This window comes from Diorhabda carinulata, chromosome 9, assembly GCF_026250575.1.
Source record: "Diorhabda carinulata isolate Delta chromosome 9, icDioCari1.1, whole genome shotgun sequence".
Taxonomy (NCBI): domain Eukaryota; kingdom Metazoa; phylum Arthropoda; class Insecta; order Coleoptera; family Chrysomelidae; genus Diorhabda; species Diorhabda carinulata.
The window spans coordinates 21,018,856-21,043,622 of NC_079468.1; the positions used below are offsets into that span (position 1 = coordinate 21,018,856).

The following is a 24,767-nucleotide window of genomic DNA, read 5'->3' on the forward strand; positions in this document are numbered from 1 at the left end:
CCTCAACTTGGACGTAAGTCAATTGCGAAATATATATTTAACATACATGATTTAAATTTTCGTTTACTTCTTCACTTATATCGTAGTTTTCTTCATGATGAGAAGAACACTTCGAAGTTATAGTTTAATAAACATTTCTCTCACTTTCCAAAATTTGCTGCAAGCTTCAATATATTAGTTTTTGTTGTATTCATCGTGTGAGAATTAAGTTTTATAAGAATTCCATTGGGTTCAATTTAGTATTGATTCTATATCAAGTATCAATTTGAATATTGAATTTTGAAATTGAATGATCCAATATTTTTTTAAATGTATTACAAAATTTAACCCGAAAGTAGGGAAAGATTAACTACATTTCGGTGTTTAATTTTGCCACAATCCCATTACAAAAACGCTTAAATATACCTATCAAGACATATCGATTTTCATTCACAAACACTTTGTAGTAAATCTATTTCCGTTGCTAAATGTGTATTGTAAAAACATTAATTTTGATAAAGGACGCTTGAGTCTTCTATTTAGATTTCTGTATGGATATTTGTAGCTGCTTTACCGCTCGTCGAATTATTATTTCTTCTATCAACTCTAATATTGGCTATTTGTCTGTAATAGATGTGGTGTATTTCTTTGACTTTGTTAAAGGAGTACACGTAAATATCAAAATTGACATCACGGCAGTACTCGGACTGCAGAATCTACGGGATAGTTATGCTTCAATTTTATTGTAAGGGGAGTTCCGCAGAGGTGTCAAAGAGATCGCAAAATGTGACGATTGATGGCAATTTACCTCTCAGCATCCCTGAGGTGTTATAAGGCATCAAAGTGGTGCCAAATTTTCGAAAACAATCAATTACTTTGCAACCCCCTAACTGAAACATTCCAAAATTGGTATTGATATGAGTGTGTTAGGTAGAAGGCATTTTTGAGAGTTATTGAGTGGTGACCTAAATTTAAAATTTTAGTTCTTCATCTGTCAGGTGATTTAAAAAAAATATTTCATATCACAGATATAAAACTTTTTTACTCTCGTAGTTTTTTGTAAAGCTTTTCCATTTTCGAGGAAAAGGCATATTTTCAAAACTGTTACCAAAAAGGTAGAGAAAAAATTTATTTGCACATAGCATTGAGTATGAATAATATCATAGATTTAACAAATTAATATATACATTTCGATAAGAACAATTTAATGGAAAAATGAATATTATAGAAAGAACTCGAACATTTATAGTTTTAATGAATTGCACCAGTTTGTCATAAACCCTAAAATTATCCTTAGAGGATCATTATATTTTATTACATTTCGTTTGTCTTCTTGAGCATCAACCGGATGAGAATAAGCACACTCCTCTCATGGCCCCCATACAAATTAATCACTGATTTATTGAGGTCTGGTGATCGGAAAGGCAGATATTAAAAATAATTAAATCTCAATCGTAATAAAAAAATCGTCAAATAAAACCGGAGAAACTATTCTATGAGCTCTCGTCTTTCAAGATTAGAAAAGGTTTATCTGTGAGGTACCACGCGTTTAGAAAACCTCCGATACTCTTTCACGCTTCTTTTATCTTTCAATAACTATCGTGGAAATAGAATTTTCTAAATCAACTTAAAAACCATGATTTTTTTTTTATTTAGATCACCCCTAATTAATCGTCCTGATGGATCATTTACTTTCTACTTAAGATTAATTCATGCTCTCAACAGTCTCATACAGTGTACAACATTTTATATCTTTTAATTGAAGAGCTGGAAAGAAATTAATATACTCAGGGATGCGTCTTTGTATGGAGATTAATTGCCCCCAATTGTCATATTTTGAGTTCCCCTATACGCCTCTGCTCTGTATCGTTTCTTATGCTAGACACCCTGTATATCTTGTTATGTATTAAGTTGTCTCAGCAGGCTAATTTCTGTGTTCATCCCATTTCATCGGATTATATTTTGTGGGTGTCGGTAAAAACGTCGATTTGATGCAGTCTCGAGAAATTTCTACACTATTGTATTTTTGGAATAGAATTTATAAATATTCCTACAGTAACTAAATTTGATTAAATCGAAATTAGGCCAAGATTTATGCGATCCTTCAGATTACATCACCGAAGGCAAACATCGACCAACCTCATATTCTTCGTGAAATCGATGTTAATATTTTAGTACTGGCAAAGGTGCAATTACCAGAATCCTTCACTGACGCCTTAAAGTGAATTTTATTATCAAACAAAATTAATTTTTAAATTTTTGAAGATATAATTGAAATCGTCAAAAATACAATTCAATGATTAATTCGTTTGAACTTAGATACAGCACTTATTTATAGTTACTACACTAAAATGGTTGAAGTCATATAATTCATACACATGCAAAAACTATTTATATAACTATAAGGAATTTTTTTATGATATAAGAATATCAGAACCTACAATAACCTTGTAACAAGGAGACTAATTCATCCACATAATTCGTGATTTAGATTAAACCTGAACGTCAAACTCAAAGTCCCTGTAGATCGAGCGGAGAATTAGTATATATTTAATAATTCTTTTAAAAGTTACTCAAAAGATAATGATATCTTATACTATATTTACAAATATTCTCTCACAGACGCAAGTTCCTGCAATTTGAATGAATTATTTATATGAAATTATTTAATGTTTGCATAATTCAGTTATAATTAGCATTTTTCGTTATTTCAACAAAGAAAACAGAGTTTTTAGAATAATAATTCGAAAATTTTCCTCTTTATAATTTTAAAACTAACAAACGAGATAAAAATACACTTTAGTAGTGTCAGGCTTAGCATACACGTCCCGGTATACCGGAGAAGTTTACCTGTATAGGTAAACGGAGCGTGTGTACCAGCCATTTGAAGCCGGTTGTCGACCAAAAGCTAATCTAGGTTATATTAGCTTAACTTACGTAGCTGTGCAAATTTTCTAAGTGTAGTTTTGTCGACAACGAACTAATAGAACTAAACCAAATGAACTAAATGAACCCTATCAATTCTACTAACCTTTAATCAAGTTTATTCATTCCATTTTTGTGATTTTTCATTATTGTCTTGCTTAGTAATATTCGAAGCGATCATTCACCGTAGCTCATAAAACTGTGATTTTGAAACACGGTAACAAAAATGGAAATATTCTTTATCTTATTCACAAAAATAAGGTAACAAATTTCCTACTTTCTAGCCTATATCGATTGTGTTTACTTAGCCAAAATCTTGGATTTCGTCTTTTTCTTAATAGTGAAAACGTCCTTTTTTGTGAAAAGTAATAAAAACGTGATCGAAAATTTCTTAATCGATCATATTTGTCACATCTTTTTAACTTCAAATACAAATAACAACTGATTATAATTGGCTTATTTCTTGATGAACACCCAACTTATTTCTAGTTTTGCTCCATTTAGTTTAGTTCTCTTAGCTTAATTGGGACAGCTAAACTCTTCCTCGATCGCTTTGGTATTAGCGTTACTAAACTAGAGACACGATTATACCAATAACTTTTGAGATGATTAACTAGAGTCAAAAACGAATCCAGTTGTAAAAGATTTTATAGAACTATACAAGACCAAAACTCTGGTAACTGTGTAATTATTATGCAAATCCAATAGACAGGGTAAAAATTAGATTGGTATATAAACTACGATCCGGCACTGAGGGATGTTCAGTTTTATAGCTGATCTAATAATCTCACCCCTTCTAACTATTCCTAGGTGTCCTGAGACCTATTAATTGGTATTTCGTCCACGCTTTCAGGGTGTTTGATTCTGGGTTTGTTCAATCCTATTCCAATTCTGCTTGGTGTTTTAAAACCATCCGTGTACTATTTTATAGCATTTCTATTTATTCATGATATAGTATTTTGAACACGATAATTTCACAACATTAAATTTAAGGTGAATGTTTTCTTAAACTGTACCTTTATTGCTATTTATTCCTGCCGCTTTTCCAAAATTTGATCACGGATTTGAGGGCGGTTTCGGCTCATCCCTGACAACTTCTTCTCTAAGCATTCTAAGTGAAGTTCCTTCAGTCACATTTCCCAGTAATTCATGTAAGTGTATAAGATTTATAATCATTTTTAGTTCAGCTATTAGGCATGTTCTCATAGACCCAATTGTTCATGTACATATCATTTTTTGTACTTTCAAGATTCATTCTCGTGGCGTACAGATCAGTTGTATCAATTGTCCATTATCTCTTCTCCACACGTGATCTTTGTTCCCATGCACTGCCGGATTTTTGGGCTACAATCCCAGTTCTTTCCTACAAATTTTCTGCTCACTATTAGACTGCTTGGTTTCCTTCTCGTGTTTGTTCCGAAGTTCAAATAGTTCCGCTCTGTTTTGGTTCAGATGCATGTGCTGGAGATTTTTTTCTTCCTAGTAAAGGTGTTTGTCCGGGTCGCACCAATGAAGTTCTTAGACACAGAGCAACACAAATTGTTTTGGCTCCTCCTTAGAGCCTTGATAATGCCATTAAAATCTTGCATTCTTTCGACATTGTCATTTACAAGCTTCAAACGACTGATTTTCCTTTATCATTAATCTCAGATCGAAGTAGAAATTGTTTGATCTTCTCTGTTACAAAAATGTTTTAGCTGGAATAAAAATATGTTGAAATAAAAAATTGATAACAATAACTATATGGAATGATAAAAAATAAGTCAACTTACCAAACAACATTGAAGTGGGATAGTTCTCCCTTGAAAGGGACTTAGCGTTTGCCAGCTTATGAACGTTTGTTTATTTTCAATAGGCGATTATTCATATTTTCTTTCTTGTTCATAAACTACGCCATCTAATAAAGAAAATGTCTCACAAATAATAATGTTAAATGTTATTGCGTCAAGCTTCGATTTAACATAGAATGAGTGAACAAACATCTTGCAGATTAGTTCACAGAGAAAATATCAATTATCATCTATATTATCTGAGGTAATGATACGGGGAAAAAAAATTCAATTTATTCTGTGTAACTCCTTCCAAAACGAATTCGCGATAAACGTTTCTTATAAAGAGTTTGTTCTAATCAACATTAACAAAAATGTTTTCTGGTGATTTTCTGTTATTCTATTATACAAGAATTGATGTTTTTCCTCTTGTTTTCTTTTTTAAAATCGTGATTATCCAATTTACTGATAATTCACTTTATCTTGTGTGAAGACACACACACACTTTGCTATCAAAGCCCATAAATTTTCTTCCCAAAGTCTGCTGAGTTAATAAAAACGTTTTAGCAACTACGTTTTTCTTGTAGAATTCATTATCTGTCATGATATTTGAACCTTTAAACTCATTATCAAACTCTAACTTTATAGTTACCTAGTACCGAAATTGATTCTAAAGTACCGTGAAGGGATTTAGCAGAATCTTAACTTTTCATCATCAACTTCAACAACATTATTCGGCTGTTATATGTGTCAAATCGATATGGTGAAATTGTCATAATTTGTCATTTGAGCTACTCACTTCAGCTCTGGTACTAGAATTTTTGATCTCTAATAATAGTCTACTACCCGTTCGAAATAATGATTTCTGAAATTGATTGACTTCATTAATCGCATTGTTATAATTTTATCGGATTCATTATGATTATTGCCAAGTTACTTTCACATTCTATAACGATATACATGTTTCATCATGTGTATTCAGGAAAATTAAATGAAGAAAATCATAGGTTAGAATATCGTTAATCATCGAATTCCAACTGTCAAGTCAAATATCAAAATTTAAATGCTTAAAATATTTCGTTTTCGGAAATTCATGTAACCATCCAAATTTGTGTATTATGATTTTTATAAAACTGGGCCGAACGGATTTTTTTAACTGATGCCCAAAAAGACTGATGTAAGTAATAATTATATTGTTAATATACCGTTATCTCATTGTAGTTTTTCGATTCGTAATTGCAAAAGTTTGAAATTGATCCCATCATTTGTTCGTGGAAATTTTCCTCGTTATATCTTCTGTGATTATTTTTTCACAATTTCTACAACCCCTCTACCTATTATCGGACTTATATGACTCCATATTGTTCTTTGTACACTTCGTCATTACCTTCTTTCGACGAATAATAGCGAGCAAATATTTTTTATTGGGCCTTTCGAACGGTACTACCAAGGTAAGTGAATAAAATATGCCCATCCTAAAAGAGATTGTTTTCTTTTGAACAAGGTTGTTGTTGAATGAGGAATCATTTCAAGATGGAGTACAATATATTTAGAACCAACAGAAGATTTATCATGGCAAAAAATCGTTGAATCTAGTTGTGAAAATACCTACTTCAGGCCATATTGCCCACACAGTCTTAGTCAAATTGTTATATATATAAAGAATACTTTTTCTATACTTTACCAATATTTTTCATCTCTTTTTTAGATGTGATAGCTTTCTTTTTTGTGTTGGAAATGTGTTGTTTCACCATAAAAACCCCATTGCTTTATATCGACTCAATAGATATGAGAAAAAGTATTACATATGGAAAGTTGGGAAAGTGTTCAATTCTATACGATAAAATAGTGTGGATGTTTAGATTAATTCAAAATATTTATCACTATGGTAGATAATTTCAACAACTTGCGTTGCATGAAAGTGTGAAAAACTGTTTAGGGTGTCAAGAATATTTAGCGCTTCCTTTAAAATTTGTCACATTTCGATGGACACTTTTCAACTCATGTTTTCTGGAGTAGTCACCGCCGCAAGACCTCCTGGTTGTGGGTCATCATCATTTTTGATTTGTATTTATGTTAATCCTTCCTTAGTCAAACAACACTTGGAGATATTTCTCAAAACAACAACAACAAGTTAAATTTTTGTGTAAAACTTTTGTGTATCTCAACTAATACTAAAACTGCTTGGTCTGTTTTCTTAATGGAATCATGAATAAAATCAATACGAAGTGAGTATATAGTGAATAAATACGGAGAAATTCAAAAATAACATACAGGAATTGACGGGATACTGCAGAGAATACGATACGAGTTGATTGTGATTGACAGTCCATAACCAAACACGTAAAAGTACATATAAAAGTGAAGAACATGATAAATTTTATTAATAGAGCAACTACATACCTGAAATATCTCATAATGGTGATGAAAACTGTGGGAAGGAACGATGCATAGTAATAAGAACAAAGAAATGAATTGCAGGACAGAGTAATAAAATGAGAATCAACATTAATTTGATAGGAAACAGTTTGAATCTATGATAAATCGGGAAAATATTGTGTGGATTGAGAAAAGAATAATTATTATACACATAAATGGAAATGATGTCGAAGCAATTGTGGAATTTTCCAGTTTACTGCTGTGCGAAATTCAATTTCAATCTTTTATCTACTTTGTTAGCTACAACATTTATTATTTCTCAATTACAATGCATGTGTATCTCGGACAGAAACTTTTACATACTTTAGATTCGAAATTTCTGTTTCAAATATTAACAGATTCTACATGATAACAATTTTCAGAAAACCCATGTCGTACAAAGTTTGACTTTAATCCATCCTATCCCATCCAAAAAAAATGTTCAAGCCTTTAATCAACCTAACCAATCGATCTACATATCTCCTGGTAAGTTATTATACCACTTATTATTAATTGGAGTTGAAAATTACTTCAATATTAACAAATATACCTTAAATAGTTTAGTATTACATACATTAGTAATACGTAAAAATATCTAGTAACCGTTTAGTATAAGGCCATCCTACTGTTTTCTACAGCATTTTCTGATCATCGGCATACGGATTTTTTCGGTAACAGGTTTTGCGTTGTCTTTTCAGGTTCCATTTAGGTGCCTGATTTTGACACATTAAATAAATTAATAATTATCTTTCTGGGGGAGATGAATGTTCAAAATCAAGCACAGGTTGGCAACCAAGATCTAAATAAATAAACAAAAAGTAGGAACTAGACTATATGGAGCCGAAGCTATTTGCCTGTCAGAAAAGGACGAAGAGCATGTTCGAATTTTGGAGAGAAAATTTTAAAGAAAATACGGAGGTTGGTGGAGACCGACGGAGCATACCTAAAAAGATTAATGAATCACGAGATCAGTAACGAGGGTGATATAGTGACAGTGGTGAAGATCAGAAAGCTCAAATGGTTTGGACATATACGATGAGGAGAATTAGAGCCCCTGATATGAAAGGTAGAAGAGTATAAGTCAGCTGTAAGAAGGCATTAAGAACGGTGGGATTAACAAGTGATGCAGTTTCTTGGAGCGGAAAAAGATGAACCCGTAGAGACCGAAAATCATTCACAATGGATGAAAAACCAATGTAAATAATCAAACAACAAAAACACAGTCATTTCACAAGCAGGAATAGAAAAACTGTATAACAAATTGAATCCAAAAAATATTTATTATTGACGACGAACTGGTATGACTAATGTTCGGATCAGAAGCTCTCGGCTTTGTAAGACTACTGCTCTCAAGGCATAATCGTTTACCTGGGACGTGGAGATTTTATGTAGGATATGGTTGTCCTGATATAGAAATATTTCTATCCGTAGGGTGTGTTTCCCATTTTATAGTGTTGGCAAAAAAAGAGTCAAAATCTCTCATTCAAAACTGCAGTAAAACCCAACACCCATCATGATTTTTTAATATATTTACAACATAATTGTGAATTCTTATGCTGATTATCTTAAAGAATTGTTGAAATAAGTTTTGAATTATTAGTTGACGGTGCTAGAGCAAACAGCATTCGAGGAAGATCATATAATGTGATAGAAATGAATCATTAAAATTTTCAATTTTTCACAAGAGCAGTAGAAATTCTAATCATGATATATGTATGTTAAACACTCGCAAAAATACAGGCTTGAAAGAGCTCAATCTGAGCGGCTACAATTCTAATTAGAATATATTATAGTTTTTTTACAAAATTAGAAAACATAATTCAAAAATCAAAAAATAATTGAAAATATTTAGACATAAATAAATGTGAATCAGATCTGGTGATTGCGCTCCATTTTCCTAGCATTAATATCATATTAGTTCCGAAAAATTATATTTTCAAATGTCTAGTCTGCTAAAAAAGTTAAATCAAGGTCGGATTCTTAAATTAGAACATCACTTGCAAAAATGCGTTGAATTGGGAGGGAGAGTAAGTGAAATAATAATTTCTATTCAAACCATAAAATCTCACTTTTCATATCGAACTAGAAAATAATCGAACACCCAAGTATTTCCTTTTAAAAAGTGCTCTAAATAAGCGCATATGTTGTTAAAATCAAGGTTACTATAAAATATGTGTGACGAAATGACAATTCAATTTTAAATTGGATTATTATTAATTTTGATTGTTTCACAACTATCGATTATCAATTTTGAATGTGGGGAAATTATAAAAATCATAAGGAGAATATCATTTGAATGATGTTATAGGAAGCTATATATTCGGCACATAGAAGTAATATGTATTCTTGGACAAATAAATAACGGTTCATGATGACAATGATGAGAATAGGTATAAAATATCAAGACTGTCAAGCGGTCAACAGCAATTTTGATTTAAAAGCTTTTTAAAGTGCTCGTTATTTTTAATTGCTACAATTGATATAATGTATTATCATCCTCTTACATAAAATTTCAATCATTTACAACTTTATAGCCTCATAATATCCTTCATGAGGCTCTAAATATGATAAAAGTATGTAAAGTTCCCTTACACATTATATTGCTTATCAGATTAAAATCAATCTGTTCTGGTTGAGACATTGTTTGTACGAAGAAAAAAATTTTGGATACATCCCTGTTGACAATAGCCGTTATTCATTTTATCGATTCCAAAATCAATTATCGCCGATTCATATCCCAATAATTATTATAAACAATAAAGTTCAAGTGTTATTCTACGAATTTTTATTAGGTTTATTATTCATCGTAAACACTTATGTTTTACGGAAACAGCTTGATTATAGTTATACAGAGCATTTCAATAAGAACTATCTATAAATTTAGAAGGAGCATTTAAACAAAAATCCAATGGAAATGGGAAGTTTCGGATCCAATAAAAAAAGGCATTCTTTTCAAAATTATTTCATTTCTTTTGTTTCTAAATTGTTTTTTCATCAAAATTTTTGTCTTTTTCCAGTTTCATTTTGTAAAAATGGAGTTAATTTGATCCACAATTGGGTTTTATAACTTGCAATAGATCAAAAATGACTTTTCTATTTCAGTGTTATCAAAAATATTATAAATATCAACAAATACTATCTTCTGAGTTCATTTTGGTTAAAATTCTTTTTTCCAACGCTCATTTTCATCCTTACTCGCAGTGTAATTAGGGTAAAAATTATGTTTTATAGATGAAATTTAGAAAAAAATTGGCTTTTTGTTTTAAAATTTGTAAGAAATGCGGATTTATCATTAATTTATTCGAAAATTGAAGTATTTGAATAACAGTTGTCTTTCTCAAATTTAATTTAGTCAAATTTTGGTTATTATGCAGTTTTATAAATATTATTAAGTGGCTTTTCAGAGTTCGAGTATTGAAAAATTTAGCTTTTTCAAGTTTTATTTCGTGAAATTATTCACAAAATACAATAGAGGTTTACCGAACTATTTCCAATACTAACAGGAATTCTAAAAGGTGACAGTCTGAGCTCAGCCTTGTTCAATTTAATTATGGATGAAATAATTATCATCTGGAAAGGATATAGGATGAGACGAAGATTTATAAAGATATTATGCTAAGCCGACGCCGCAATCTTATAAGCCAATAATAAGGATGACCTACAGCGTTTGCTATATCGGTTCCAAATAACAGCCGAAAACCTTAATATGCAGATATGTGTAGGAAAATAGAATCAATGGTAATAGCAACAGCCTACAACATATAAACTAGCTGAGAACGACAACCCCATGTACCAGTGTATGCAATGTATATAATTAGTCAAGATCACAAGAGGTACGAACCCAAATCAATAAGTCCCTAAGAATCTCTGGCTATCTGGAAAATGGAAAAACAAATAAGAAGCAAAGCCATAAGAAAAGAATTAAAAATTTGGAATGTAGTACGATTCGCGAAACCGAGACTACCGTATTGGAGAAACCACATTGACAGAATGATGGAAGATCGATGGGCTAAATGGGCAAAGGATAAATAACTAATTTCAACGGGACCTCCCGGCTCTCAAGAGATGGTACGAAAACTGGACATCAACTTCTCAAGAGTTTGAATAGTAGAAGAAACGAAACTAAGTCTTAAAAAAAAAGAAAGAAGACGATGATTTATTTTATTAATTCAAAGTGTTTTCTAACATTAATTCGATGAAAATTGGCTTTTTATAGTTAAATTTTCATTTTCTTTCATCTTAATTTGGTCAAAAATGGTGCTTAGTAAATTGGCTTTTCTGTATCAATTTTTTTGGTAGGTTTATTTTTCAATACTCAGTTTATAAGTCGCATTTCAAGTTTAATTTGGGAAAAAGTATTTATACATCCAATTCAAACATTTGGAATAACATATTTTCAATTTTAATTTGATACACATAACTTTCATCTGTTTTATTGAGTTAAAAATGGGTTTTTCTAGCAAAGAATTTTCCAAACACAGTTGTCTTAGTAAAATTTATTGAAAATTCTGTATTTCATTGTTCAATTTTTCAGATTCTTTTTCTTTGCTTCAATTTATATTGTGCAATAGGAATTCCTAAACTCAATTTAGTTGAAAATGACTTCTATGGGGTGATCAAAAGTTTACAAAAATAAATATTCATCCGTGTCTTCCATTTAATACATCGTAGTTTTATTTGATAATATATACGGTACCAAAACCAATCAAAAAATGTTCAGGATAATCAAGAATAAGATATTAGTGAAAAACTTGAAGGTTAGTCCTGGTAAAGGGTCATGTAGACTTTTTCTATTCTATTCGATTAGATTTGTGGAGTTTTCTTTTCCATTTCCAACAATTTTCCATTACAATATGATATGAGACATGGAGAATAGAGTATTTTAATGCGCACGAATGAAGGAAAAATAAAGTACTAGAAGAAAATGTCTAGGAATCCAATATTGCAAATTTCCATGCAATATACTCTCTATTTACCTCTTGTACATGATTTATTACTAGTTCATATAGATTTTTTTTCTTCAAATCAGATCCGTTCTAATATTTCTTTTCTCTTATATTTACTCTTTGATTCCTTATTCAGGTTTTTTCTTAATTCAAAATGTTTTCCCAAAAAAAAAAAACTTTCTGTTCTATGGAAATCTGAGACTATCGATTATAATCTATGGTTATATTCTCGTGAACTTACACATCTTTCCGACAAGTGTGGCAACACTGTTGAATTCTCTGTTAAATCGTATCGAACTTCAGAGCAACCGTAATCAGTGGCCGAGATATACCAACACAGTTTATGAAGTGACAAATTGCAATATTTTAAAAAATGGGATTATGGAGACGTTATCCAAGGGTGCCCTCCGCAAATGATCTAAAAAGTAAGTCATAAACTTATGTTTATGTGTAGAGTATTCGATTTAACGAAAAGACAGTCGTAACGTGTTATTGATTGAAGGAAAATTCCAAACTCCAAAGGAACTGCGTGATGTAAACAAACTATAATTTGTACTTCAATAACTTCAAAATCACGATTTTTTGTAACATTTGTGAGCTTTGTGTTGATATTTATTTCGAGATATCTTGTTAGTATTTACTTAAGATATTAAAGTTTTTCAAAATCGCTGAGTTTATAGAGATGTTTTCTACTATTACCATTTCATTGTCGTTAATTGAATATATTTTGTAAATCATCAATGAAAATTAAATCCATTAGAAGGTATTTTTGCAAAAATGGAAATAAAAATTAAATAATATTAGAACAAATTTATGCTCTGATGTTGTTTACTGACAATACTACTCGTTGGTATTGATTTATTGGTTTTATTTGTCAATATAACAAACAAGCAATGAAATTTATTATAAATATTACAACAATTATTGCAAAGCTCTGTTAATATGTATAACGTCTTGAAATAAACAGAAAACCAAAATTAAATAATTTTCCTTTCCTGTTCCTACATGACGGACCATACTAGATTCTTTTTGATTTATTCTGTCAGTCCGGTCAAGATAAACGTTTAAAATAACAAAACTCCCGGGATTTGCTACAAAAATTATCCGGGGTCAAGTTTTATCAAAAAAAAAACTAAAGCTGTAGATCCTAAAACTCTCTACAAAAACGGTTCTTATCATTTTTTATCTAAGAGCTACCGCCACTTGATTGAAAATTTCCACAACTTTCGCAAAATTTTCTCGGTAAAAAATTCTTATCTAATGAATAGTATAAATATTAATCCGTAATCAAGGCATCACAAAAACTTTATCAAATCTTATAAACACGCGAAAGATAAGTGTTATTTTGACATTTAGTTAGGTATAAAACAATATTTTGTAATCCTTCCACGTTATTTGTTGGTGACATTATATGAAATGGAACATTTCATTTCGATAAACTCATTTATTCGTGTGGTAAAAGTTTCATTATAATTTCCTAGTTATGACGATTACTAGAAGACCCAAGAGAAGGAGCTACAAATTTGAAATCAATGATGAAGGTAAATGATAATTAATGAGAAAAATCTGCTTTATTGTATTATTATATTCATAATATAGATATAGATAGATAGATAACTTGCCTAAATCAAAAGTAATATTAGTTTCTCAATAATTTTTATTATTGATGAATAAACGTATCCCAAAACAAAATGAAATAAATTGAGAAAAGTAAATACCTACAACTTCATTAGATGAATTGGTTATCAAATGTGATTTTGGGAACAAAATTTAAGAATAAAAAATATCTACAAAAAGAAACAAGGATTTCAAGTTATAATTTTATTTTATGATACTATATCTTGATATGAAATAATTATATTATATATAATTATAGCGTTACTGAAATTTTATAAAGCAAAATTTTAGTCACATTCTTTTAAGGGTGATATCTCCGAAAAGGGTGGGCTGAGGAAATTTTGAAACCATCTTAATTTCATACCTCCTGAATTTCGTCGCATGAATTTAGAAACACCCTGTATATTATTCTAAATGCTCCTTTAGTTAAATTTGAAAACAACATGGGATCTTATTCAGAAGAGCCATAAGAACGTTGTCCTAAGGGCGTTATGAAGTTTTAACAAGGTTTTTGAAACCAAAACAAATAAAACATGATGAGACAATCTGTTTGGAGTTTATTAACATAATCAAAAAAGTGTATTTTTGAATCATTTTCTACTTTTTTGTAAAGGCCGCTTGACACGATGCAATACAACGTGCAATGCAATGCAAGACACAATATTTCTTGACAAAAAGCACGCGCAGATGAAGTTCAGCTGATTGTTTCATTCAAAATCTCGCACTTTATCGATTTGTTGCAATTTTTATTCGGTACGAGTTGCAATTTTAGAGAGAAATAAGTTTCCTTGGGAGTTTTTTATATGCTTCTTCATCCATTCTCATTTAATTTTTCAGACTTCAAAAATAAAAGTAACAGTAGATATAGTTATTGCCAGTGATGCAATGGAAAGCGACATGTAATATTTGTCTATGTAATATTTTGATCTTGCAAGCAATTGCGTGCAATTACTTGCATGATGTCTTGCACCATGTCAAGCGGCCTTAAGTAATTTTGATAGAAACTATAACAAGCAGTTTCAACAAAAAATTAAAACCACAGATTTTGGAAAATATGATTTAGTCGATCTCCTAAATAGAAAAGCCAACACGTGATATATATTTCTCTGCACCTTTTAGAAAAACTTCTGAATCTAAGAATCCTTTTCCAATTATCCTATTTTATAAATCAATTTTCTCAAAGTTTTCATCTAATAATTTTACGTCAATTCCTACATATTTTGAAAAAATCGATAATCTGATAATATGAAAGAAACTTCTTTGCGACCAATTCAATTTTACCGATTGTTTACTAATTTTGTGAATCACTATAGCTGTTCTTTATTAACTAATATATAAAAAAGTTTATTACTTACAATACTGAAATGTTTACAAACTTCGCAAACAATTTTACTACGGTAAATATAGGACCGAGCTATGAATGTTAAATATTTTGTGCCCTATATTGGTAATTTTTCCACTTAAATCAACAATATATTTTTTTAAGTACCCAATAACTTGACTTTAATGTCTTTTCCAAAGCTTTGTGACTTATGTTTGCTTAATTAGTTTAGAAATTTGTTATATTAAACAACTCCGATAGGATGTATCAGTTTAATAGGTAGTTTTGGGAATTGTTTTTACGGAGATGTTGAATCACTCTATATGTAAATATATATTGTTTCATATAGTTTGGTAATAGATGTAGCCAAATGTTGCCAAATGACTCAATCTAACGGTATGTCACATCTTGCAATATCAGTGTATGCACAGCATCGATGATTTCTGGGGATTTTGGACGACCTCAGCAAATCCATCCTGTAGCGAAGTGCGACCACGATTGATTCCAAAAACTAGACAAACACGGTGACTCAAGATGGTGTTGCAACACCAAAAGTTGAAGCGTGTTGATTGGCAGACTGTTGTCGGTTTAATTCGTGATGAATACTTCAAGTATATGTAAACAACTAAGCTGGAATTCTTAGAACCGTTGGTGATATTCATATTGAACACACTATTTTCACTACCACTACACCAACACTCACAATTACACTGTGTGTCGCGCGTTTCGATAACCCAGTTATCGTCTTTAGATACTGAAGGTAAACTGTTTACTGTTTACGGCGTAATTTTCTTAAACATGTCGAACACGGATACAACTGATTAAGAAGATGAAGAAGACTGTTATTTCCAAAAAGGCAAATAATTCGAGAGGATCTGCTTCGAGTGCCTACCGAATCCTTCGCGAGTACAGAGCCAATCATTCAGTGGCCGACCAAAGAAAGTATCAATCAAGAGAAAAAATTGACGATTGAATTGATAATTTCGACAGAAGCGCTATCAGAAGACTTGTGTACAATTTTTTCTGTCAAAATGAGTTACCTACGGTGGCTAAAGCTCTTAGAGTAGTTAATGAAGATAAGTTCTTCCCGATTTTAAAAGATCAACATTATAATTTATCAAAAGATATGATATTTCAATACAAAAAACAAGTAAAGAACAATTTATTATTAGAAAAATCAGAAATAGTTGCGTGGAGATGAAAATACCGTGTATGTTTATGCGTTTTTTTCGATAAATACACAAATTTTGATATGTGGGACTGTTTTATGCAATATTAAATATACCTGTAAATGGTAAAAATTTAAATGTCTGGATATTCAAAATGAATACAACAATTTGTTAGATCTGGAAAATACCATTTCTAGCTACAAATATGGTACGATGTAAACTTACAAACATCGATAAGTGAACCAACAGTGTTTGTGTGAAAATATGCTTAGAATATCACTTGATACGAACATATGGTATGTCAATAATGGAGTTATCAGGAATGCTTTGTCAAGCCGACTTATCAAACACCTTCTATCGTGATGATTCATTTATGAATTTACGTTTCCTAAATTGATATTGTTTATTTATTTGAAATATATTCTTGAACTTTCATTTTTTATGAGCAATATCTATGCAGAGAGCTTGATTTATCGATATTTTCATATGACTACTTCAATTCATATTTTTGTTATTCAATAAAATGAAGGATTCAGTATACCAGTGCTGATCATTTTGCTCTACATTGACACATTCATAAATCAACATAATTATTTATCATCACATAAATTTATAACCTAAGTACCATGTATAGGCTCAAGTTAGAGACAAAAAAATCTGAACTTGTTGAAGTGCGATCTATTGGATCCCTCTCTCTTGCTGCGATACTGGAGAACCCTGTGTTTACAGCTGATCCATTAATCCCACACATTTTGAAATTCTATAATGAGGGATGGCTCTAATTGCCAAAGATCTTCGTCTTCTATTTCATACGCACCCAGGTGTAATGCTCTGGAGTTCCTTAGTGCTTCACACTTCAAGAGAATGTGGTTAGAGGTTTCGACCTCTGCGCTAGTATATAGTTAGATTTAGTACAAAGATGAAGGTCTGATAATACTATTTCTAAGATGTCTAGTAAAATCCACTATTTTCTTTGAATACTAAGAAAGTGTATGTACATACACAATAGGAACAACTTTGCTTATTGATATTCCCATCCAAAAATTACTCAATTTACCAAAAATATTACAAAATATCGTGAAATTATTGAAGACGTGAAGAATTTAATCTTTATAATGGATGAAATTTATCCAATTGTAGTACTTCCTCTACTGTTTCGTGGAAAATTTAATGTTGTTAATGTTGTTCTTGCTCTTCTTTCACATTCCCCTTTAGTAAGAGAAATGACAGTTCGTTATTGAAGTGTAAACAACATTTAAAAATATTTACAGGCACTAACGTTACGTCTTGAAACTACTTGTACAATACAATAATTTTGGTGAAAACAAATTGTGTCGTGGATAATATACGAGGGTCGTTTTTTTTTTCAACCTCCGATTGCTCCGTGCAGACGCTACGCGGGCAGAAGAAAGCGGGAATGCGCTGTAGGCAACTGCGAAGCTCTCGCACTACACACTCCGCCATTGTTGACATTCAGGCGTCAGTCGGCGTTGTGCTACAGCCTCGTAAACATGTCCGCCATAATTGATGCTCTCGCCAAGTGTAAATTGCGAAGAGTGATTCGTTTTGTACAGGCTGAAGCCAATAGTGCTGCAGAAATACATCGGAGAATGAGTAGTGAGGAAAAATCTGTCTTTTCAAATGACCTGGTTCAACGAATTGACAAAATGGTTAAAGAAAACCGCAGATTCACCATTACTGCTTTATCAATGAAATATCCAAAGTTTCAAGGTCTGTTTTGTACTCTATTGTTAGGTTAGGCTACATTGGCGTCAACTTTCTTTGAAGAGGGTATTGAAAAGCTTGTCTACAAATATGACAAATATCTCAATCTCTTAGGTGATTATGTCAAAAAGTGAGTGTACCAATCTTTTGGCAATAAAATTATTTAATTTATATGAACTGTCTTTTAATTATAACCTATCGGAGGTTGACAAACAGCACTACTATAAAAAATATTTTCAAAAATATCTTTGAAATACTACTACTGATTAATAATAATTTTAATTATAAGTTTCAACGTTGAACTTCATTATTTTATTGTATTTGAGAAATTGGTAAAAACATTATATAAAACAACATTAGCTTCATTCGATTCAATTCTAAAATCTATATTAGTGGTTCCTCACCTAGAACTTCTGCATACTCCTCGTATTTTTCCATATTTTCCTTATACAGATATAAAAAGATCAAGTGTGTGGTATTTTTGAAAATGCAAAGTGTTTTTTCTATATAGCTATAATTGATACTTCGTATCTGCAGTTTTTTTTCTCCATAAATCGAATAAATTTCCTAACCTCTATAGTTGAGACATTATTCAAATCTTCCCGAAAAGTGCAAAACCTCTTAGAAAAATTAAATTAGTAATCGCACTCTTCAGATATATTATTTTGAGCATGAATTGAGGTCTACCTCACGAATGGTGAACGAAAAAATCAGTTTTGGAGTAATTTTTCGCCTTCTAAAGTGATGAATAGATAGTAATAGCACTACTAAAGCATCAATAAGCAGTTCACCTTATTCCCGAAGTACTACCCTAGAAACAAGAACAGGAAATAATTATTAGATATATAGTTTCTTTATAACTACAGACTTTTGTGTGTGTAATACCTGATCTTATGTTATTTCCCTTTGTTTCTTGAATTCGTACTTCCCATCGAAGAATTTATTTATTTTTTCTTGTAAAATACACAAAGAATGAAATCATTTTTCAACCTCGTGGTATTTATATAGATACGAATATAATACAGGTGTTTATTTAATCTAGTGTAAACAACACGTGCAGTATGTAGGTAAAAACTAGGATAACTGCAAATTTTATCTTTAAATGTGGATCACATCAATTAAAATAAGATTCGTGATATTATATTAAATCAACATGTTTACTTCCATATATAAATGATAGATATTTGATCTTTCGTATTTTAAACTTTGTAATTCCATTTTTTGAACTACCGTGCGATTCATTCATAGAGGTCGGATATTAAGATATACTGTATATGTGATTTATAGCAAAAATCTATCGAAATGAAATGAAAAATAAAAATGAATTAAGTAGTACTAATACTTTCATAACTTTTATTATTATATCAACTGGGTTTTTGCATCATTATGTTGTAGAATATACACCCTTCTAATCAAAACGAAACAATTAAATATTTTAATCAAATAAGTTGGCTTAGCATTACATAATTTTGAATTACAATTGAGTATTTACAAGTCACATTCATGAGAGAAAGCTTAACTTCACCATTATTACTCCTGAAGAAATAACCACTTCTTCTGTATTGGAAGTTTCGTTTTTATGTTGCTTCAATGTTTAATTTTGTAGCAATAATTCTGTAAGCACCTCACCAACCATCAATCCATAAATTGCATTGTCTGTAAGCTGCCCATTATCCATGTATAAAATCTTTTAACAAATTTTCTTTGAACGTTCTCCACAAACGCTTTGGATTTTCAGAAGGTCCGTGAATTAAAATTTTAACAAAAAGACTTTGCTAGAGGCATTAAAATAATCCTTCTATCCATTGTTGTCTATTACGGTTCTAAGGTCTTCAAAACTTGTTGCATCTCTTACATGAGATTAAAACCATCGCAAGTGGTAAAGTTCCGGCTGAGTAACGAAATCCACATTGCGAATCCTTCCAATGACTCGCAAACGGTGAACTCTTGGATAAAATTTGCTTTTGTAATGCTATTCAAATTTTGCAAGCATCTTACTTTAGCAGCACGTGTGGAACGAGCAAAAATTTGGTTACTTTCATGGAGGTATTCTTGAAATAAGTCTTTACTGTGTGAATTTTGAGAAACCTTACCAGTTTGAGGACGAAGTTCTTCAAAGTCTTCTTAAGACGAGTTGAGGCACCGTGAAATTAGATCGTATAGGTATTTTCAAATGAACAAGTTAGTTAAAAAGACATAAATAATATGAACAATTGATTTTCTTGGCCTAACCTCAAACCAAACACACATTGGTTCAGTGTTGCTGAACAACGTCATCTGCTGGAGTATGTTAAGTGTTTTTATGTCCTTAAAGCAGTTAGTTGCTCGCAATTAAAAAAAATATCTTTATTATTCGCCAATAGATGTCAGAAAGAGTCATATTTTTCAATTTATGTAATTTTTTTGTTATTTTTTTTTCCAATAAAAAATAAGCTTATATTTGAGGTGATTATCGATGAAATTGATTAATGAAAATATCTTTTGAAAATGAACCCCCTCAGCCCCTAAGATTCATGTAATTTCGTGTATATACAGCATATAACGGCCAAATTTAATCCTTCTTCAACCTCACCTCTAATGACAAAACTTCCATGTCAGTTTTTGAACGTGGCACTTTTTAATTTATTCAATTGATAATGGTATGACCCTGCGATGCCAAATATTGCAGCGAACTACAACAAAGAATTTTAAAATGTCTTACAAAAGCTAATTTAATAATTTTTAACCGAATTCCTGTAGAGTTCTGCCATTAGTTTTTTATAATTTTTAATATTAATATCTTCTTGACTGTAGAAAGGGCTTAATATCTTTCGAAATATGCAAAATGAACAAGAAGAACTTCTGGTGGGGTCCCAACAAACTCTTCTCACTTTCATCTATTTTTCAAATAATATTACTCATTCTCAAACTTTCTTTGCGTATAGTTCAATAGAGTTGCGTTAATTGCATGAACGTAGAGAAAGATATATTTCATTCTTTACTTTTTGCTGGAACTATTATCCTTTGAAAAATAAAATTGAAACTAGAATATCATTTTGTTGGCTTGTGTACCAAAACAAATCGTTTAGAAGTAACGATTATTTTTGTTCAAGCACATAATTCAATAATAATGACTACGCCGATTCTGGAAACAAAACAACAGCTGTTCTTTTGATCAGTTGATAGTCAGAATTAAAACATTTAATATCAAATTGAATACCAGTATCAAAAATTGTGATGATCATCAGATATGTTTCTGATCTGTCTATTGAAATTTTTGTAGATGTAGTCGCTTCTTCGGGGTCTATGATAGTAGTGTCCAACCGACTACCATTTGTGCTTCAGAGAGATAAGGATGGAAAATTGATAAGAAAAGCGAGGTAAGTACTTTACTAACTTTTATGGTAACTTTTATTGAGCAAACGTTGAAGCATTTATAACTTTATATAGCTAAAGCTAAAATTAGTGGACTAACTAAAGCATAGGAAAAAAATCGTTTTCCTTTGATCAATGTAAATATTTTTGTCTGAATTTTTTGGATAATTTGGAATATTACTTCCATTTTTAGATGATGTTTTATTTGAATTCATCATTTTGCAAATTAAAAACACTATGTTCTATGCATAATTGTATAATATTCTTATGAATATTGAAAACATATTTGAACCTTCATTATACCAGTTGTCATCAAACCAAACTTGTAATAACAAAAGCAAACATTGTCAGTTTAAATCTGCGAAATTTTACAATCAATCGCATTTAGCTCACATATATTTTACTAGGGCTGATCCGATCCTGGCCTATTTATGAATCTAAATATTTATTAATTATCAAGTTACATTCTAATCTATTATATATGAACTAGAATCTGTTTTTGAAGCTTTTGAAGTGCGCATACAAAAGGAAATCGAATTTCAAGAAGTCAATGTTAAAGTCCAGCAAGTTGTGTTCAATAGAGATGACCCCAAAGCATATTCTGCAAGATGTGTACCACTAATGTTATCATCTGGTAACACAGGTAAAGTGGGAAAAAATTGTCAGTTTTCTAACGCGGTAAAGAAAAGATAAAAGAACATTTTCTTGTAAGATAAGTAACAATGAATGATCAATGGATCTTTTAGTGTAATCTAGAGAATGAAGTATGGAAGCATCGAGGTTTATCACCACCAAAAAACTCAAGATCCAGCATTTAGCCGGGAAGGTCATGCTAACCGTATTTTTATATGCTGAAAGCGTCATTCTTCTAGATTATCTGTAGAATAGCTACGATTTTTGATGCTTATAATGCCCGTACAAAATCCGAAACTTTATAGATTTGCCTCTATTCTTTGATGGTCACGTTTAATGGATACCAGAACACAGATGGCCAAAACGAATATCGAACTAGAGCGTTCAGCGACGTAGAGGAAGACCTTAGAGAAGGAAACTGGAATGAAAGGGATCTGTGATGGATATGAACAACAAACTTGCAAGGAAAAGTCAAAAAAATACGTGAAACAATAAAATGGTATTCCTTGCATCAGGATATCACATCCAGTTAAAACTCAGGAACGCTACCAAATAGTTTAGCATCCGACATATTCCATGAATTTTTGGATAATTTTGTTCGGTTTCTACAATATCATAAACATTGATATTTCATCAACTATTACAAGCCGATAGTTTGAACAGTTAAATGGTTAAAGAAGAATTAGCAAAAAATGCTTCTATATCGCCGCTGTTAGAAAATCCAGGACAAAGTGTGTATAGGTGGTGCTAAGCAAAGACTGTTACTGCAAATTGTTAGAAAAAAAAAATAAATATTTATCAACATTTTGTAAATAAATTATTACCGCCCAAGGGTGCTAAGTAGACTTACAACTTGTCGTCAAGGGTGTTATATATGACATAAATTATTCCAACCAAGGGTGTTAAATTGGAAATCCGTAGTCAATTTGATTTACAACCCGTTTCTAAGGGCAATGGGTACTTTTCCAGTAATTGTTGATTACGACTTGTGAAACAATGTCAAAAAGCGTTTTTTACTATATAGGGAAGAGAAAACTGAAATTTTTATACTTATTACAAATAAAAGTAATAGAAAAACCACTTTCGCCACTTATGTATACTAAACTTATTGATTCTCGTAATACATCAAATTCACTTGTGAATAACTACCATTGGTATTTATTGCAGGTGTTAACTTATTACTAATATTCTTGAAAAATGATTACATAACAATCTGCCTTGCCAATATTTACTTAACCTCGATGAATGACAATACAATAATCTCATGATTTCGCACAATTATCTTTGCCAGGATCACCAGGCAAACTTCACACTTCAAAATGGCAGTTTGCTATGAAGTTTGCACCGTTATAAATCACCGCAGACAATAATTTCGTAAATTCGTACTATTATCCTCGTCAGTATTACAAGTAGAACATGTATCAAAATATTCGGACTACATAAGATAAATTCAATATTGAGCACTTGTTAACAAGGCACAACAAAACATTGAATCAATCATTTCATCCTTATTTTCTTGTTCTGATTTGAGGAGCATTAACTCAGGTTGAAGATTTTTTGTAAATATATTAGTAAATAATATTCCGTGCTGGAATGTGGCGTTGTTAAATATACTGTAGATAAAAAAAGTGAACTCAAAACTTCTTCTAAAACATATTTGTACCTTGTCTAAACAACCTAGACACATCTAAACGAATGTTTTAGTGCTGGAGGTTTGGTGACTGCAGTAGCTCCAATAGTTATTAACGGTGGAGGACTATGGGTAGGTTGGCCAGGTATACATTTGGAAGATCCAAATGAACCAATTCCCGAATCTGATCCTAATGATATTACACCAACGGCAGGACTAAAATCCGAAAAAGTGAGTATGAAAATTCTTCTCCATAATCATCAATAGAATACATTTACTTTATTCCAAGTTATACATAATAAATAAATAGTCTCGTTTATAATATCAGAAAGTAAACACGACAAACATCATTTTGCTATTTTATTACTATAACCCCACAATGATAGTCTAGTAGACAGTCGGTAACATTTTTTTCTTATAGCCATTTGAACATAGCTACTATTAACATTTATTTTCAGTCAAACACAATGTCGCAACTAATCGAACACATTTTTGAATTCTATAAATAAGATTAGGTCAACTTTGAATGAGGTCTAGGCTTTGTCGTTCTTGAGATAGCTCATTTCTTATGTAACTGAAAAAGTGGCGTAGAAATTTGATCCCGATAAATCCATTCAAATAAATGAAGTTTACAACAGCGATTTAGGATATTTTAAATATTGAGGTCACTTTGGCCAAATTCAAACATCAACCTTATTACTTCAAACAGAGCATCCTGTATATTTTCAATACGTTGATTTGATATTTTTTCACAAGAATTCCACATATTTTCAGTCGTTGTGAATTTAATATAATTTTATCGAAGCTAATGTATTTGTTTCATTATAATGATTCATAAAGTCGCCTGGTGTGAATTCTTGATATTAGGTTCAATTAAATTAATATTTAATAATAAAGGAATATGCTACATGAGATGTCAAAACTCCATTTTCAACAACCCTATGAATTTTCGTTTGTAACCGTAACTGATGTCAAGAAGTCAAGAAAGAATATTTTGAGAAATGTCACCGTTTGTTTATTATAAATCTTATGAATACAGGTGATTCACCCCGTATATATAAAATACATACATCTGTAAGATTTAGAGCATTTTAAATTTACCTCGTGAATTTCTTTATACCTTTGTGAACATTAGTTTTATGTCTATGAAGCTGTCACATGAAGTTGGTAGTTTCAAACAGGTTTTTTTATGTATTGCTTAAATTTTGCGTCTCTATTAGTATTTATGTATGTTATTTTATTATTGTAGTATACACTACTGAGGTTCTCTGTAAATTTTCG

The 24,767-nt window shown here is 31.0% G+C and overlaps 1 protein-coding gene and 1 long non-coding RNA gene across 5 annotated transcripts in view; one reads left to right on the forward strand and one right to left on the reverse strand.

Annotated features, from left to right (window-relative positions):
* LOC130898206 (uncharacterized) overlaps window positions 1–24,767 on the forward strand; it is a 39,163-nt gene that overhangs the window by 1,873 nt on the left and 12,523 nt on the right. Inside the window, exons 1-4 of one of the 4 annotated variants that reach the window (XM_057807309.1) lie at window positions 5,683–5,850; window positions 7,475–7,577; window positions 21,132–21,228; window positions 23,561–23,717. In XM_057807309.1, the coding sequence (XP_057663292.1) occupies window positions 5,833–5,850; window positions 7,475–7,577; window positions 21,132–21,228; window positions 23,561–23,717 (375 nt within the window). In that variant the 5' untranslated portion in view covers window positions 5,683–5,832. Of the gene's footprint in view, window positions 1–5,682; window positions 5,851–7,474; window positions 7,578–12,308; window positions 12,463–13,322; window positions 13,579–21,131; window positions 21,229–23,560; window positions 23,718–24,767 lie in introns of those variants that run through there. The other 3 variants (XM_057807312.1, XM_057807311.1, XM_057807310.1) reach the window with 3 other exon arrangements.
* LOC130898207 (uncharacterized) lies at window positions 3,877–18,843 on the reverse strand. Its single transcript, XR_009059846.1, has 4 exons — window positions 18,755–18,843; window positions 18,274–18,680; window positions 4,677–4,801; window positions 3,877–4,601 (listed from the first exon to the last, which is right to left on the reverse strand). It is a non-coding gene; the product is annotated as an uncharacterized LOC130898207 (long non-coding RNA).